A 16,473-nucleotide genomic window follows, 5' to 3' on the forward strand; every position below is an offset into this window, starting at 1 on the left:
TTGCATGGACACAACTCAACTATAAATTTCCCTGAAACTGAAATGTAACTGGGTGTCCTTCATTTTATTGGCTGGATCTGGGGGGATTGCTGAATCTGGCCAGCATGTGGGACAGGGGTCTGTGCTGGCAGGAGGCCTGGGAATGCCCCAGAGACAAATTCATCTTCAGATGCTGGGCTGGGGAGGGGCTTGTGAAGCATCTAGAATTCTAGGATAAGAAGGGGTAGACGAGACGGCATCTGAGCTTCCCCACTAACAGTCACTTTGCAACACGAGGGTTGACAGAGTGGTTGTCCAAGTTCAGAATGGAGTAGGGGACTTGAGTCTACAGCCTGAGAAGTCATGGTGGCTGACACAGAGGGAGAAGTGTGGTGTAAGCCAACTCCTAGAAAACCTCACAGGAAAAAGAAAATGACTAGAGGGAGGTCAGAGTCCTCAAACACTGTCACAGCCCCAAGGGTGGAGCAGTTGCATTACAGGACACCCAGGAATTGAGTGGCCTTTCCTGGGGCAGTAGCCAAACCCAGGGCAGCCTGGGAACCTGGCCTCACCTCCTCCACCCTCCCTCGCCCACTACAGAAACTCACTTTTAAGTCAGGCAAGAAAAGCAAACTGTTTATTTACACTGCGGCCTGTACATTACAGTTCTCTGGGAGAGCCCTGCCTTTGAAAGTCTGCCCCTTGGAGGGCAGAAAGCAGGCTGGTGGTGAAGAGCTTGGCCCGGGGTGCAGCCCTGTGTCCTCGCACTAAGCTTTCCCCACACCCCAGCCCTAAAGCTCAGCCCGTCGCCATCATCAGACTGAGGGTCCCGGCATTAACACTCAGGTAGAATCCAAGGCAAAGCCGGAAGCTGTCTGCTCAGCCCTCCCGGAATCTGAGAGCAGGACGGGAAGAAGGGCCCAGCACGGTTCGGCATGGTTTGATCGAGGTCTTGACATGTCGAGAGTTAACGGCACTCCGGTCTGAGCACCTTCGGCACGCGAGGAAGAGCTCGGCAGTTGTTAATGGCAGGTGGGGGCAGCAGCAGAACCTCTTCCTCTGCCTACATGGAGTCCCAGATGTTCTGGACGCCAGAGGGCTCTGCATCCAGGTCCCGAAGTCAAGCACCCAGAGCCACAAGGCAGGCCTTCCTCTGGGGGCCTGGGCTCCTCTGAGGTGGCCATGCAGCTGGCTGCAGACCCCACGGCACCCCTCGGGGGTACGGGGGCCAGGTTAAAAAGCTGTGTGCTGCCTTCTACAAGTGTGGGGAGATGCTTCACAAAGAATCACCCTTTTCTGATATTCAAGGTCTCTAAACTAGTTGTAGGCTGCATGAGAGACTAAGTGGGTCCGCGCCCCCAAACTTAAGACAATAATGAACATTTCTGTAGTTATCCAGTCTACACGGCTGAATGAGTGATTGGGTTGAGGTGCCTGGCTATTGTAGGTCAACGTGCTGGGAGACCTGGCCGGTAGGCCTTTAGGCTGCTCCACCCACTCCATGGTGGCAGGAAGGTCAACGTGGGACACTGTATATACACATTTACAAGAGCTTGGAAATGTCAGGGTCAGGGTCAATGAGAAGGTGTAGAAAAGGGAGCAGGAGGTAACGTGGGAGATCCTGTACAGCAGTGACTGGGAAAAGGCACAAGGACAAAGACCCCAAACCATGCAGATGAGGACACGGCCGGCGCAGAGAGAAGCAAGAGGGTCCCAGTAGGCAGCAGGTCACCCAGGACAACAGCTCTGAGACCCTGCAGGAGTGGCCATGGGATGATGTCCTCTGCCCCCAACACCCTGCTGGTGGCTGACATTTCTATCTGACAGTCACGATGGGAAGAGACAGATATCTACAAGGTCAACCCCGGAGCAGCAACGCCGTGAGGAACCTAGTGCCTGGTGAGGATGGCGCCATCATGTTCCAGTGGGGTCCACATTTAGGCGCAAACCTTTCTGGAAAGCAGCCCCTTTCCGGGCAGGCAGAAAAGAGGCAGGAGGGCCTCGTGTTGCTGTACCATGACGGAGGGTGAGCAGACTTGGGGTTCAGGCCTCTCTTGCGTCCTGCTGTATCTGTACACATACACTCAGCTAGAATAAGACCTTCAGATCCAGAAGACCCCTCTGGTCAAGGGGAAAGCAACTTGCTCAAAGTCACCTGGGTAGGGGTCCCTCAGACTGATGACCCCTCAGCAGCACAGTCCTCAGTCTCACGAACCAGAAGCACTACCCTGTTGGGGTCGGGTCCTTCAAAGGGAGGGTCAGGGAGGTAAGCCTGTGGAGGATGCCTGTCATGAAGTCTTAAATGTTCCCTTGTCCCCAGTCTAGAATCTCCTCAGGCTTCCTATCACCCTAAACCTTCCTGTTACTGTCAGGGTTAACTTTTAGGATGAAACCTGTGGCTGTGTTAACCCAAGCATACAGAACAAAAAAGAGCACCTCATCACCTCCCCGGATTCCCTGTGCCCCAACCCTGCAGGCCTTCGTGGGTTTACTAAATCCTTCATGGTAACAGAAGTACCTGTGCCCAACTGCACCACGAGGATCTACTGGCTCTGTTTTGCCCCCAACACTTGCCCCCTGTCGACCCCCAGCAGAGATCCTGACTACCTACTCAGGAAAGCTAATCTGGTGGGAACAGCTTGATCCAGCTGCTCCCGAAGGCATCTGGCCTCCCATCCTGGGACCGAGGGCCCTCTCACCATCTGATGGCCTAACAAGGAAAGCCACTCAACTCAGTACAAGTTTAGCACCAGGCTTAAGCCTCGCTATCACTTGCTGTTGCTTCTGCTTCTGGCCAGCAAACTTTGAAACCTCCAACAGCACAACCGAGTCAGCTGCTGCCAGAACCACACCTCGTAAAATAAAGTCGGAACTTCTGAGGGTCCAGTCCCATCACTTGACTTTAAAAGCTACACAGGACTCCCGGGCACAGCAAAGGTGACACTTCTGTTTCAGGGCTTCATGCTTTGAGAGGTTCCCAGGTTTCATTTAAGCAACGGGTGAGAAATAAGATCAAGTGATAGGAAGATGCCTCTGACACGTCTCAAAAACCCCTACATACACATTTATAGCAGTAGAAGAAAATAAATTAGGTCTAACTGGGCCATACAGTTAAACAGTTTTATTTTATTTTCACTAGGACTTTATCCTTACACCATTCCTAAGAAATAAGAGTCTAGCTCAGCCAGAAAGGGTTTCTTTTTCCATGAAAAACAGCATTCCACTGCCAGTGGTTCTAAGTCGCCTTCTGTTGGGTTATGGAGGACGGAAACCTTTATAGGGGGAGCCTCTCGCAGAGCGGCTGGTGGATTTGAATTGTGGACCTTTTAGTTTGCAGACAGGTAACACTGTTCACTATGCCACCAGGGTATCTTTCCCATTTTATAGATACAGAAACCCATTTGCCAGTTTGGTCAATTTGGTCTGACTTCCAACTGGACACAAGGACAGTACAATGTCATGTAAAATGAAAAGTGACTGCAGGGCTTCCTTCCCATATCCTTGAAAATACGACAAGTCTGGACAAGCGACTGCCTATTCCGACCTGGCAGGGTTGCCAGGTTTAACACCAAACCCCACACAGGACACTCAGTTACACTAGAACTGTCTGCAGCTCTTAAAAATTCCCGGAGGCCTTGGCTGTACCCAGTGCTAATTAAATCAGAACCTCTGGGGATTCAGCCTAAACTTCAGAATTTAGAAAGCTCTTTCCCTTTTAAATATGACAGCCCAGCTACTTGCTGAAAGCACAATGGGGTGGGAAGAAATTCTATCAGAAACCCCAGAAGGGTCCCTCCCTTCCTACTCCAGGCCCTGGAACCTGCCCTGGGCCGGTGGGGCACACACCCACCCCAGCCCGAAGTAGTTTTGAAGCTCCAAATCAAAACAACATACGTGATCTGCAAAAGGCAATCTGATAGGCCTTTTGCCCTCATCGTGTATGTGTGCGTGCACGTGTGGTCCTAACCTCTTAGAAAGCCCCCTCCTCTCTTTCCTGTCTTTAACTGTCTTTCTGCAGGCTCTGAGTGCTTGATCTTTGCTAACAAACCAGGCCTGGGAACCTCTTAGGACCCTAACAAGGTGCCTTGTGTTTTAATAAACTTTTTTCCCTTGCTGGCTTTAAAAAAAGAAGGGAAAAGGCCAACTTCACAGGCTAGAGGCTAGGTGTTACACGATTCTGGCTGAAGAGAGTAAAAAGGTTGGATTTAGTTTCTTTAGAACAAGCCTAATCTCTCATTCTGAAGTCTGGGAGCCACCGCCCGCCTCCTTTCGGAGATCACTGCACACTGCGCCCTGGACCAGGCCGGGAGTCCGTCTCCGCGGCGCCCCCTGGAGGCGGAACTCTGCAGAGCCGCACAGACCGACAACTTTTCCGACCCCTCAAAGCAGAAATTCTACCCCACACTCTGAATGACCATGAACACTGAGGCCTCTGCGGCTTTCTCTGCAATTTCAAACCAAAGCAGCTTTAAAAACTCCAAACCATGAACGGAAATCCAAAACCTCTGTAAATGTCCATTAAAATTAATTAAAAAAAATAAAAAAAAAAAAAAAAAAACAAACCCTCCAAACCAGTTGCTGTCAAATTGGTTTTAACTCACGGAGAATCCCAGTGCTTAAGCACTGTCACCAGGCCTTTCTGCCGAGGTGCCTCTGGGGGACTTTCAACCGCCAACATTTTGGCTTGCTGCACTGCCAACCTTTTAGTGTGCTGTCAATTGTTCACACCACAGAGGAACTCCTAAAGCAGCCAGCAAGCACAGATAATGTTTATCTCAAACTCCTTTTCTCTGAGGGAAGCCTCTCATACACCAGGACTGTCCACCCCTTAACTTCGGTGGCCTCTCAGCAGGACCCCTAAGGACACAAAACCCAGGCCAAAGCCTGTCATGTTTCATCTTCTTCCCTTAATTCACAGTCATTCCTTACCACTGGCAAATTCTCCAGCGACTCACTCCTCATTGCTCCTTCCTACTGCTTGCTTTTCACTCTCAGTAAACCAGGGAGGTCAGTGACCTAAGGGGCTAAGAGACTTGCCGACTGACAGTGGCCTAGTCCTCTTGCTGGGGTGGCCCCAAGCCCTGGGCCGGACAATCCAATACTATTATTAGCTGCATGAAATAAACACCATTCACGTGCTTCTGAAGAGATCCACCAAAATCCAACGGCAAAAGTTGAGGGGTCCTGGCCACAGCCCTGCCTTTGTGGGAAGGGTACACATCCAGTGTCTCAAGTCCCTCTTCACTCTCTGCAGTCCTCTCTTCTCTGTGGACACCCCTCCATGCCCCTCCCAACACATGCCCAAAACTTTCTTTAGATTCTAGAAGTACTGATGAACACAAGAAACTGTGGCGGGGAAAAGAAGACTATTCTGTTTATACATATTTCAATGAAGGAAACGAGTCATGAATCATAGAAAACTGAGGCAAACTTAGTTCAAAGTAAGTACCATTATCTACCCTTTAGTGCTTAGAACAAAAGAGTAGATTCAAAATCTCAGAGGATGGAAGACTGAGGTGTCCCCGGCCATGTCCCCAGACCACACAGCATTCACATTCACCCCTCTGGCAGAGAAATTAATACAGGTGCTTCTAACAGTTGGAATGAAGGGCTCCTGATACCCAGCTGAGCCCAGATTCTGAACATTCAGACTCCAGACCTGTCACTAGCAGGCTGTGTGGGGCACAGGGCTCACTGACAGCCCAAGAGTTTGCTGGGCGAGATAGTCCTGACGTGCATCTCGCTCTTAAAACATTAACGACCTGAGGAGGAAACCACAGGGATGTGGACCCCTCTCCACCTCGAAAACCACATCTTCGGTTGCCTAATGCCAACAACTGCCTTAGACACCTCTATTCACCCACGCCCTTTTCTCTTTTCTATCTTTTCCTTTTCCATCCAGGTGAATGCTCATTTTTCACTGTCTTAAAAAGAAAAATGAAATAGAAAGAGGAGGTAGGTGAGCAGGGATAAGGAAGTGCTTACTTGGAGAACTTAAAAGAAAAACACCAAGGACACTGCAGAGCGAAGCTGTGAGCCGCAGCCGTCAGCTCCCCTGAACCCCCACATTCTCAGGCTGCACTGCCCAGGCCACACACAGGGATCACGGCCCGAGCACGGACCACGCGCCAGGGGCGCCTTCCTCCCCTCTGAGCTCGAACCTCTGGACTGGACAGGTGCCCTGATCCAGGATGAACAGACTGGTAAGGACACAGCTGTTGAGCATGCAAACACCTGGAAGACAGAATTCTGCTCGCAGAGGGGACAGGGTAGGTTAAAGGCCTCTCTCACTACTTTTCATCCTTATCCCCAGAGGTAGAATCATTTTGTCTAGTACCTAAAATGTAAGGTTCCAGTTCTTACTACTACAGTACCTCTTGACAGCAGACCTTGCCCCCTCCCAGCTCCGGTGCCCTCTGCCCCACGCAGAGGTATCACAAAGTGTATCAACAGCTGACCACACAGGTATCACCCACGTGCTGTGAGCAGAGCACACAGCCACACGCCATGCCTGCCCCACATACACACCAGTACATATCACAAGAGGTGGCCAGAGATACATTTACAGTGTGGGTGTGAGGCCCGGGCCTGAGCCTTGGGCTTGCATCCTCGGGCAGGGTCTACCCTTTGGTCCCTGGGCCGCTCTGCAGCCAGCCCCCTTGTCTCAATGTTTGATCTCCAGGATAGAGGGGTTATGGTCCAGGATAGCGAGGATAATCTTGTCCATATACTGCCTCAGGCGAAAGTTGATTTCCTCCTGCTCCTTCAAGGCTTCCATTAGCTGAAGAGGATGGGAGAGAAATGATCAGTTGTGGGGCCGGAGGGGGTGAGGGCCCAAGTTTGCAAAACAGAGGGGCTCAGGAGGCCAGGGGCAAGGTATCCCCAAGATCGACCTCAGCTCCTGGATGCCAGGACAAGTGTCTATGGGGGTGGCTCAGCCCTTATCTCAGGAGTTTTAAGTAATCAGAGCCTGGGTCCCACCTAGAGAAACAATTTTAATCTATTCTAACCTGTTTTTATCTGTGCACAGGGCCCCAGGTATGGGTAATTTTTTTGTAAAGGCTGAGAACACTGACCTAAAACCATTTGTAGTCAAGACTGATACTTATTAGGACTTGTAAGGGCTGTTTGCTCTCCTGGAATGGCCTTTCTCCTTATCCCCAGCACTGCCACTTCTCTTCTCCAGGCCTACTTCTAACTGGTCCTTCAGCCCAGCTACACGTGGGTATTTGTAGCTGTAGAGGCGGGGGAGGCTCTCAGGGGTCAACCTAATCTGGTTTCCCTGCTCTGGACAGCCAGGCCTGTCATCATGGCATGTGAGCATCGGGACAGACATGCATGGAGGGAGGGAGCTGTTGCCAGCATGGTAGTCACAGCAGAAGTTTACCTCATCTCGTGAAGCCGTGTCTATTTCTGCAGCCAGAGACTGGGCTTTGGTCTGAGTGGCAAAGAGGTTCTTTGCTTCGTAGAGGCTGAGGCTCAAGATCTGTCCATTCAAGTCATCATTCTGATCTCGAAGCTTATGGTTCTCCTATTACAAGGAGCACAAAGTCAGCATCAATCCCCAGAAGCATAGGAGCCCATCACTCTGCATTCACTGTCTCTTGACGATGACCAGCACCAGGCTCTCGGTTGCATGCCTCGGCCAGCTTAGGACTCCCTAAGCGAGGTGGATTTGCCACACTTGGGTGGGAGTAGGACCGGTTCCTGGTTTGGAGGCCTGGCACCAGGGAATTCATGTGGTTTTGAGGGGCTGTGTGCCTGCACAGGGCATGGTTTGTGGCTGTCCCTTCCTCCCTGGAGGATGGATGAGCCAGACCAGGAGCCCCTGTGGGCCTCGATGGGCGCACACCCACCAGCAGCTTTTCCCCCAACACCCATCCTTGGTGAGGAAAAGGGATGCTCTGGGATCCGTGCAGACAGTCAGCTCATCTACCTGGCTCTTCTCACAGCCCAGGCTCACAAGCCCATCTCTGGTAGGAAATCCTTCTGGAAGGATCCTTGTTCTGCTTAGTCAATACCCCATTTGCCAACTCGACACTCCTATTTTTGTTTAAAGGTTCTTAAGTGTTCACACTGGGGTCTTCAGAGCCCCTCTTGCATGAGAGAGATAAGGAGTTTTAGGACTGATGCAGAAGGCCGTGCATACACCTCTGCCTTGAAGTTGAACCAACTCAGAGGTGGGATTTATGCTGCAGAGCCCTACCCACAGGGTAAGGCTGAGCGGAGCCTCCATCCAGAAGTGATGCTCACTGCCCCCTCTAGTCTCATTCCTGTGCCCCATACTGGTCCCCAGTGAAGGAAGTGCACTCCACTTGACGTCAGACCTTGGGCTCTGGTCTATGCTGGAAGCCCAGTGTGGACACATAATAGTTTGTGTCAGGGCACAGTTTCCTTCTTCGAAGAGCCAAGGACAGGAGAGTACAGTAGAGTACTATCTATTTCTTTCTGTGGACAAAGAAAAGTCTTGGAATTTGCATCAGACCTAGCTTAGAGGTGAGTGCTCAGCCTGTAAAATGAGATGACCAGCCCTGACAATCAGGTGGCTGGAGGAGCAGACAGGAGTGTGGGGAAGGTATGGGCTACACTCATACCGCACTCACTGAGTGGAGCCCACCGGTTTGGATGCTGAGAGTCAGGGTGAGCCTCACCACTGGGCTCCCTTACCCTGCGGAACTCAGCTCCCAGGACCCACCTGCTTCAGTCGCTTGATCTCATGCTCCAGCTCCACCTCGCGAGCTCTGGCATTGAACTCGCCCAGCCCGGATGAGGCGCTGCGGCCCCTGCCTGGCCGCTCACAGTCCAGCTTGTACATCTGTAGATGCTCCAGCTCCTTCCGCAGGTCTTCAATGAGCTGCGAGGGAGAGAGGCCGGTTGGTGGGCGAAGTGTGCTGGGGGTCGCGCTGGTGGGAGCTCTAGGCCTCCTGGCTGGCAACCTACCTCCTGCGTCGCCTCCCGCTCCTTCTGGAACTCGAGGCGGTTCTGGCAGCTTGTCCATCATGCGTTTGTAGAGGTCCATCTCATCCTTGAGCCGCAGGCTGGTGTCCTCCAGACGGTCAGACATGCGCTGCCGCTCCTGGGACAGGGAGACCCCCAGTGAGTGCAGGGGAGTCCCAGGGCCTGGGCCTGGCTCTCAAAGAGGGGTCTCTCATGGCAAATGGAATCAGCCTTGCTTCTCTGGACAGAATCTTCCAGTTCACAGTTTAAAATAACCAGATGGTCCCCGATGATTCTAGAACATAGCTAGAAAATCCCAGAACTCTAATGTCCTTCACTGGTGCCAGATCAAAAGCAACTTGAAGAAACAGAAGGTGGCAGCCCACACAAACGCTAACCTCTTTCTCTTTCTTTACATTATTCTCCCCACCCCCCCACCTCCCACTATGTTGGAAAACACATCCAGTGTAGAAAACACGAGAAAACAGAAACATAGGAAAACCGCGCATCCTGCACGCTTTGTGGCCAACAGTAAACATTCCTGGCCCTTGCTGCCTGGCACCACCGCCTGTGGGCGAGGCTTGAGGACTACGTCTGAGACCTCCCTGGACCTGCGCTCACCTCATCCAGCTTCTCTGTTTGGGACTTGAGCCGAGTCACTGTCGTCCTAAGCTCCGTATTTTCTTCCTCTAATTGCTGCACCCTGGGGAAAAGAGGACAAATGTCTCAGAAGAGAGATTTGCTCACAGTAGATTGACAAGATGCACAGATTCTCTGTTAAGAGGAAGGAAGATACTAGGAACAGACATACACATACACACAGGGACATGGAGGGGGGTAGAGAGAGAGACAGACAGACAAATTGTCCCAAATGCTAACTTAGGCCTGAGCAAGTCATAATTTATGAATCAGACAACCTTAATACATCCTTATAAGGGGGCCTAAAATAATAAGGAGTTAATCTTTAGGATGAAGCGTTTTCCCGAGGCTGTTTGGGATAAGGGCCCACTTGTTACAACGAGCAGGCTGCAGGCAAAGATCCTCTTTTCCTTTTCAGTCCCCACCCAAAGCCAGGACTCGTCCCGGGTGCTCACATCTGCTGCCTCAGACACTCAGAGGCACCAGTTCCCACAGCGATGATCTGTGTCCTAAAGTACCTTCCTGAGGAGACAGAGCTGGATGCCGGCGATGGTTTAAATTACTCAGGAGATGTTCAGGTGCCCAGCTGTGGGTGGCATCAAGACAGCGCACGGTCATCTCAAATGACTGACTTCTGCAGGCAGTCATCCCCCCACCCATGTTCACTTTCTCCTTCCTGCACAGATGGTCCCTGGCCTCCGCAGTTTTCTGTGTTCCCTGGGAGAGGCCTCAGGGCCTGAGCCGGAAAGAGTTTAGACCTTCCACCCACATGCTGCTGACATGGCCTCACAGGGAAGCTGAGGTGGGGCGGTGTGAGGAGCACACCGCATGACTGTTTACGTGCTGTTCTGCAGTTCTGGAGTTGTGCAAGTGAGGTGCAGGTCAGGGACTGTTCCCAAGACCTGTGATCCATGCTCATGCTGTCTCCTTCCAACACCTTGTTCCAGCTACTTCTCTGAAATACTTCTCTGATGACACAGTCATCAGATGGAGAAAGAGAGCAGTCGAACTTAATGAGCTACCAGCTTCCAGAAACAGATGCAAAGCAGGGACTTTTAGAACATGACTGGAAATTTATAATATGGTTGTTGTTAGGTGCTGTCGAGTCAAGTATGACTCACAGCGACCCTATGAACAAAAGCTCTGAACCCTGTTCTATCCTGTGCCATCCTCACACTTCCCGACACGGAAGAGCACATTGTGGAAGTCACCCTGTCAATGCACTTGGTTTAGGTCTTCCTTTTCTTCACCAGCTTCCACCCTTCCCAGCATCATTTCCCTCTCCAAGGAACAGCCCCTCCTAGCAACACGCCCAAAGTATGTGAGGCAAAGTCTTGCCTCCCAAGAGCCCTCTGGCTACATCCTCCCCAAGACGGTGTTTCTTCTCTTGGCCAAGCATGGGATGTTCAATGCTCTTCTCCATAACCACACCTCAACGGCATCAATTCTTCTGTTATCCTTATTCATTGTTCAGCTCTCAGATGCATAATAAGTGATCAGAAAGACTATGGCCTAAATCAGATATACCTTAGTCCTCAAACTGACATCATCACTCCTCAATAATTTGGAGAGGTCCCTTACTGTAGATTTTCCCAGTGCAATGTGCCTCCTATTTCCTGACTGCTGGTACCAAAAGTGTTAACCGTGGATCCAAGGAAGATGAAGCTGTTGACAGTTTTAATCTCTTCTCCATCAATCATGACATTGCCTATCAGTCCAGGGGTAAGAACCTTTGTTTCCTAAATTTATAACGAAGCCCTGGTTAATCAAGTTAACAAAGCTGGTCTCAGATGTGACCTCAATAAGCAGGGAGATACTTGCCTGAGAACCATGTGTGGTCCAAGGTGGATGCCCAACTCTCAGTCATCAACCTCTGCCCCCCACCTCTCTGGGCCTAGAAGACTCCAGAAAGGCTCAGCTTAGAGAACAGAGCCTAGTGGGGGCCTGGAGTACCCCAGGTAGCTGCTCTCCCTGCTGGGGGGCCCAGGTGGCCTTCTTGACCTCAGTACGGTGGTATCACCACAGGTATCATATGTGCAAAGCTCTGATGTGCACAGCCACCAGGTGGCAGATGGGAAGGGGATGACTGAAGAAACTGAGGCCAAGAGAAGAAAGAAAATCCTGGAACTGGACAAGCCAGGTTCCCAGGACAGCACTCTTTGCTCTGTCTACCTTAAGATTCCAACAATGAGGCCATAGCTATCCCTGGAGTGCAGGGTTCCAAAGAAACCTAAGGCTGCAGTTCCCCATTTACTTTGCCGTCTAAGCCTCTTCTCCCAGGCCCAGGGTCTGTTAGCCCAAGTGTCTGGCGTCAGAGGAGAACCTGACAGCAGGGGGCGCTCTGAGTCCAGACATCAGGCCCAGTGCTGGATCAGGGTAGGGCTTTAGCTCGCACCTGTAAGATGGGTGGGTGTCTTCCTGGTGGGCCTGTACCTGCGGTGTGAGGGTGGCTCAGGGGGCAGCAGCTGTGTAGAAAGGTCCCGGCCCCCCAGTGCTGGCCCACACCAAGCAGGCAGGCCAGGACTCACCGCGTGTTCAGCAGTTCCACCTCGGTGCTCTTCTCTCTCTCCAGCTTGCTGTAGGCCTCCCGGTGCCGCCGCGCCGCCTCCTCCAGGGCCTGCTCGGCTGTGGTCTCCTGGTCCTTGACCACCTCCTCCAGCTCGTGCACCCTGGGGACAGCAGAACCGATCTGGGTTCAGGGTGACCCTGGGTGGCCTGAGTCATTTTATCCAACCCAAGCTGGGGTTACAGGGAGTTCTGGGTCCTAACGCCTTTAGTGAGGGAGTAAGGGAGTGTTTGTGACCACACACCAGCAGCTTCAGAGAGATACACTTGGGACACTGAGACATCTAGAGAAAGGAATACCAGCCAAGCTCGGCCGTGGAGAAGCAGAGATGACAGTGATGTCAAGGGGGCGAGGAGCTGTAGCTAAGAAGAAGGGAGTTCAGGGCAAGGGAAGGGGAGTCAGAAGGCCTTCCTATGGCCTGGCCTGAACAGCCTTCAGATCTCACCTCTTCTTTCCCCTATTCCTAGCTGGCCAATGCCCCACTAATAGGGATTCAGCTTAGTGGACAACTTGACTCCAAACAGGGCAGGTCCTGGCTAGAGACCCCAAGCATGCTAGTCTCGCCATTCATTTATTAGTCAGTAGCCTATATGGTACATCTGCCCGAGGATATTGGCAGAAGGGACCCCAGCAGGGCCGTTTCCCCAGTTCATGCCACCTTGTAAGGGTAGTTAAATTCCCTAAGCGCTGTCTCACTAACTGGGTTCAGGAAACTGTGTTCACTGGGCCGCTCTCTGTGGGAATGAGGGAAGAACAATGCCTGGCCCCTCCCTCCCATATACAATGGCTTCTCCCTCTACAGAGCTTGTCCTCCAGCTACAGAGGCCAGTTTCTCATGACGTGTGACAGTGACAGGCAGTAGAGAGGATTCTGAATCCTGTCTTAGACAAGCCCTGGGGATGCAGGCCTACGGTCAAGGTCAAGTTCTTGCTTAGCTCCCTATTCCCTGTGTGGGCAGGGCTGTACGATAAAGAGCAGATGGACCACAGACCCTAAGCTGGCAGGGACATGAGGGTACGTCCTCCAGGGGCTGTGGGAATAGGGAAGGGCCTCAGCCCCTCGGGCAGAAGTCGGGGCCAGCCCTGACCTGTGCACCAGCTGGGTGTTCTCCTGCTTTAGCTTGCTCTTCAGGTCCCCGTTGGTCAGGCTGTCATTCTCCAGCTCTGTTACTTTCTTTTCCAGGAAGCTCACCTGCGGCAGCGGGTAGAGGTGAGAACCTAGAAACTGCAGGACTGAGGCAGGACTTCTGAACGAGCACAAAGAACTAACAATCAGTCTGCTGAGGCGGGAGTTGGGGGCCAGTGTGTGAGTGCATGTGCCACCGTGAGGACAAACCCCCCATCCCTGAGTAAGTATACAGGTCCCTGCGACCCCAGGAAGCACCACACATGAAGCCCTTTCTCCACCCATCACCGGGGTCCCACCTTCTCCGTGATGTCATTGTCACAGGAGTCAATACTGTCCCTGAACAGGTCCTCGGTGCTGCCGTTACTGCTGCTGAAGTTGCTGTTGTGCATGAGCTGCCTGTAGGGATGGGAGAGGGGCCATGTGGCTGCAGGGACCAACAGAGGACCCGGGTCCAGATCAGGCTAAGGGCTGGGTGAGCATTAGTACCCGGAGGCAGTAAGGAACCGCTCTGAAGAGGCCGTCCTCACCCAGCCAGGGGAGGGGAGAGCTGCCTGGCCTCTGAACCTGCACACCATCAAGCTCCAGGGGAGGCCAAGGTGCTGTTATGCCCCTTTCCAACCCCCTGGAGACGTGGCCAACCACCACAGGACTCTTCCTGCCACCTCAGAACCCTCAGCTAAATGGTGCTTCAGCTGTCCCCACCCATTGATAAGAGCTGACACATGAATCCCCACCTTTTTCCTGTAACACAAAAACTGCCCAGTGAAGGCAGCCTAGCTCCACAGATCTGTCAGAGGGACAGACGCCTTCCTTGATGCCCTCTGTCACGCTGGCTCCTGTCACATCTCTAGTGAGGGGGTCTAGTCTCCAACAGGCCAGCGTCTTGGCCAAGAGGCTGTCCCACCCCCAGCTCCTGGGGACATGCAAAGGGCCCTTCCGGGGAGCAGGGCCTGGCCATTCAGTATCGTCAGCCTTGGGCGTGGTCCTGGTGCCTGTGTGCAGGGTGGAACCAGGCAGACAGCTGGCTCCATGGAGCAGTCACGGCCACATCTCCTGGACATCCCAGGTCTCTGCTGGAGGTCTCTCCAGAGCAGGAGGAGGGACCAGAAGTTCTGGGGTCTCTGTGTCTCCTAGGGCTTTCCTGGAGACCCTGCCTGATGTTGAGGCAGCTGCGGTTTGGGAATGCCAACTGCTGCCAGAAGGGCAAGAGCCTGGGGAGGGGGAAGCAGCCTTTCTTCTTCAGAAGTGAATGTTCCTCCCCCTGTCGCTCTCCTCTGCACATGAGGCTCACGCAGGGCACCGACTGGCTCTGGGATGCTGTCATGAAGCCAGGACAATGGCAGCAGAAGCACAGCCAAGGTGACAGTTCTCAACAACCCCGCCCCTGAGGGAAACTTACCGTCCGAAGGCTGTGCTGGAGATCTTTCTGTTGGGGCTAGAAGACAGAGAGAGAGAGAGAATGTCAATGAACAGACAGGTTCACGACTTCCTTACTCTGCTCTGATGGCAAGGTACTAAAATGCAGGTGACCATTCCCTCCCACTCATCACCCCAGCTCTGAGAAGAAACACTTGATTTCTACTGGACACTTCAAGCCAAGTTCTTCAACCTCAGGCATCAAACCCATTTCCTCTGAGAGCACCACTGTGGCCACAGGCCCCTATGCTGGGCCCTGGGGTCTCACCTGTTGGCCTTCAGGTTTTTCAGCCGGGCTTCCAAATCATTCAACAGATTGATTTTCTTGCAGCATTGAGAGCAATAAACATCCAGCAACTCACTGTTGTACACGTGTCTCATTTTCCGAGGCGTCTGCCCTGCACTGATTCATGAGAGAAAGAAATTACCTTTTTTTTTTTAAATTGAGATTTTACTGTAAGTTTATAAAGAATTTGGATTTCCATTCATTCACTGTTGCACCTTTTCCTCCCTGCCTAGCTCCTGCAACGTTTGCTTTTTTCTTTGAAAAAAAAGTTCTTTCATTGTTATACAGTCACCTCCCACCCAAAACCACTTTACTGTGTAGTTCTTATTCTGGACTCTTGTCATACCAATAATACTTAATCACATATTCCTTTTATACAGTTCTCTCCCTCGTCTGTTTCAATGCTGTGTACATTATTTATCTCCTCTTTTCTTAGTTCTCCCCCAAACCCGTATATCAGTTCTGTTCTATAACAATGGCATTATGCAATATTTGCCTGCTTGTGACTGAGATATTTCACTCAGCATAATGTCCTCCAGGGTCACCCATTCTGTGTAGTATTTCATGAGTTCCTTGTTTTTCACTGCTGCATAATATTCCATTGTGTGAATATACCACAGCTTCTCTAGTCATTCGTTTGTTGATGGGCACTTGGGTTGTTTCCAACTCTTTGCTATTATGAACAAAGCAGCAATAAACATGGGTGTGCATAAGAAATTACTTTCTTACCTGCTGTCCCGCTGTGGTGTAATACCCTGTCCTGTTAAGCCTAGTTTTGACCGTTATACTTTTACCTGATAATTGATAATTGTGTTTATGTGTGTGTGTGTAGAGAAAAACAGTATCAGATTAATCCTTCTCCAATACTCTCAAAAAGAGGAAGCCAGGGAATTATACCAATTTAACAGACAGAGTGAATGATAGGTAATGTCAGAGTAAGTCATTAATGATTCAGAAGGGTGGGTAGGTTCACAGCTCACAACCTTGAAAGACCCATCAATACCTTTATAGGAAGTAAAATCAAGAACTCCCAGTATGCACCCTCCCAACTTGGTATATTGTTTTGTGTTGCTTTTTTTCCAAATAGAAGGAGAAGGAATTCCAGGTCTCTAATCAGGATGATAGAAAGATAATTGATGCCTTTGAGCTGTGGTGCTGGAAATGAGTATTGAATATACATGGACTGTTAGGAGAACAAACAGGTTCAAACTGGAGAAGATGAAACTAGGCTGCTCCTTGGAGGCAAGGATTCTGAAGCTTTGTCTGACATATTTTGGACATGTTACAAGAAGGGACTGGTCCTTGCAGACGGACATCATGCTTGGGAGGGTGGAGGGACAGAGCAGGAGAGGAAGACCCTTGATGAGATGGATTGAGTCAGTCACTTAGGGCAATGGGAGTAGACGTGTCAAGAGACAATAAGGTTGGTACAGGATAGAGCAGGGTTTAGGGCTCTTGTACATAGGGTTGCTATGAGTCGCAAGGACTCGACGGCACATAACAACAACAATCAGAATGCAAA

At 51.4% G+C, this 16,473-nt stretch overlaps 1 protein-coding gene across 1 annotated transcript in view; it reads right to left on the reverse strand.

Annotated features, from left to right (window-relative positions):
* Positions 1-6,643: 6,643 nt before the first annotated feature.
* The window catches only part of RAB11FIP4 (RAB11 family interacting protein 4 (class II)), a 114,727-nt gene continuing 104,897 nt past the window's right edge, over positions 6,644-16,473 (reverse strand). The window contains 11 exon segments of the mRNA XM_006891068.1: positions 6,644-6,760; positions 7,367-7,510; positions 8,675-8,833; positions 8,920-8,965; positions 8,967-9,055; positions 9,538-9,619; positions 12,084-12,224; positions 13,209-13,312; positions 13,546-13,645; positions 14,649-14,684; positions 14,934-15,068. Coding sequence (XP_006891130.1) covers positions 6,644-6,760; positions 7,367-7,510; positions 8,675-8,833; positions 8,920-8,965; positions 8,967-9,055; positions 9,538-9,619; positions 12,084-12,224; positions 13,209-13,312; positions 13,546-13,645; positions 14,649-14,684; positions 14,934-15,068 — 1,153 coding nt within the window.

The sequence above is a fragment of the Elephantulus edwardii genome, unplaced genomic scaffold (assembly GCF_000299155.1).
Source record: "Elephantulus edwardii isolate Elephantulus edwardi_28Jun2011 unplaced genomic scaffold, EleEdw1.0 scaffold00094, whole genome shotgun sequence".
Taxonomy (NCBI): Eukaryota; Metazoa; Chordata; class Mammalia; order Macroscelidea; family Macroscelididae; genus Elephantulus; species Elephantulus edwardii.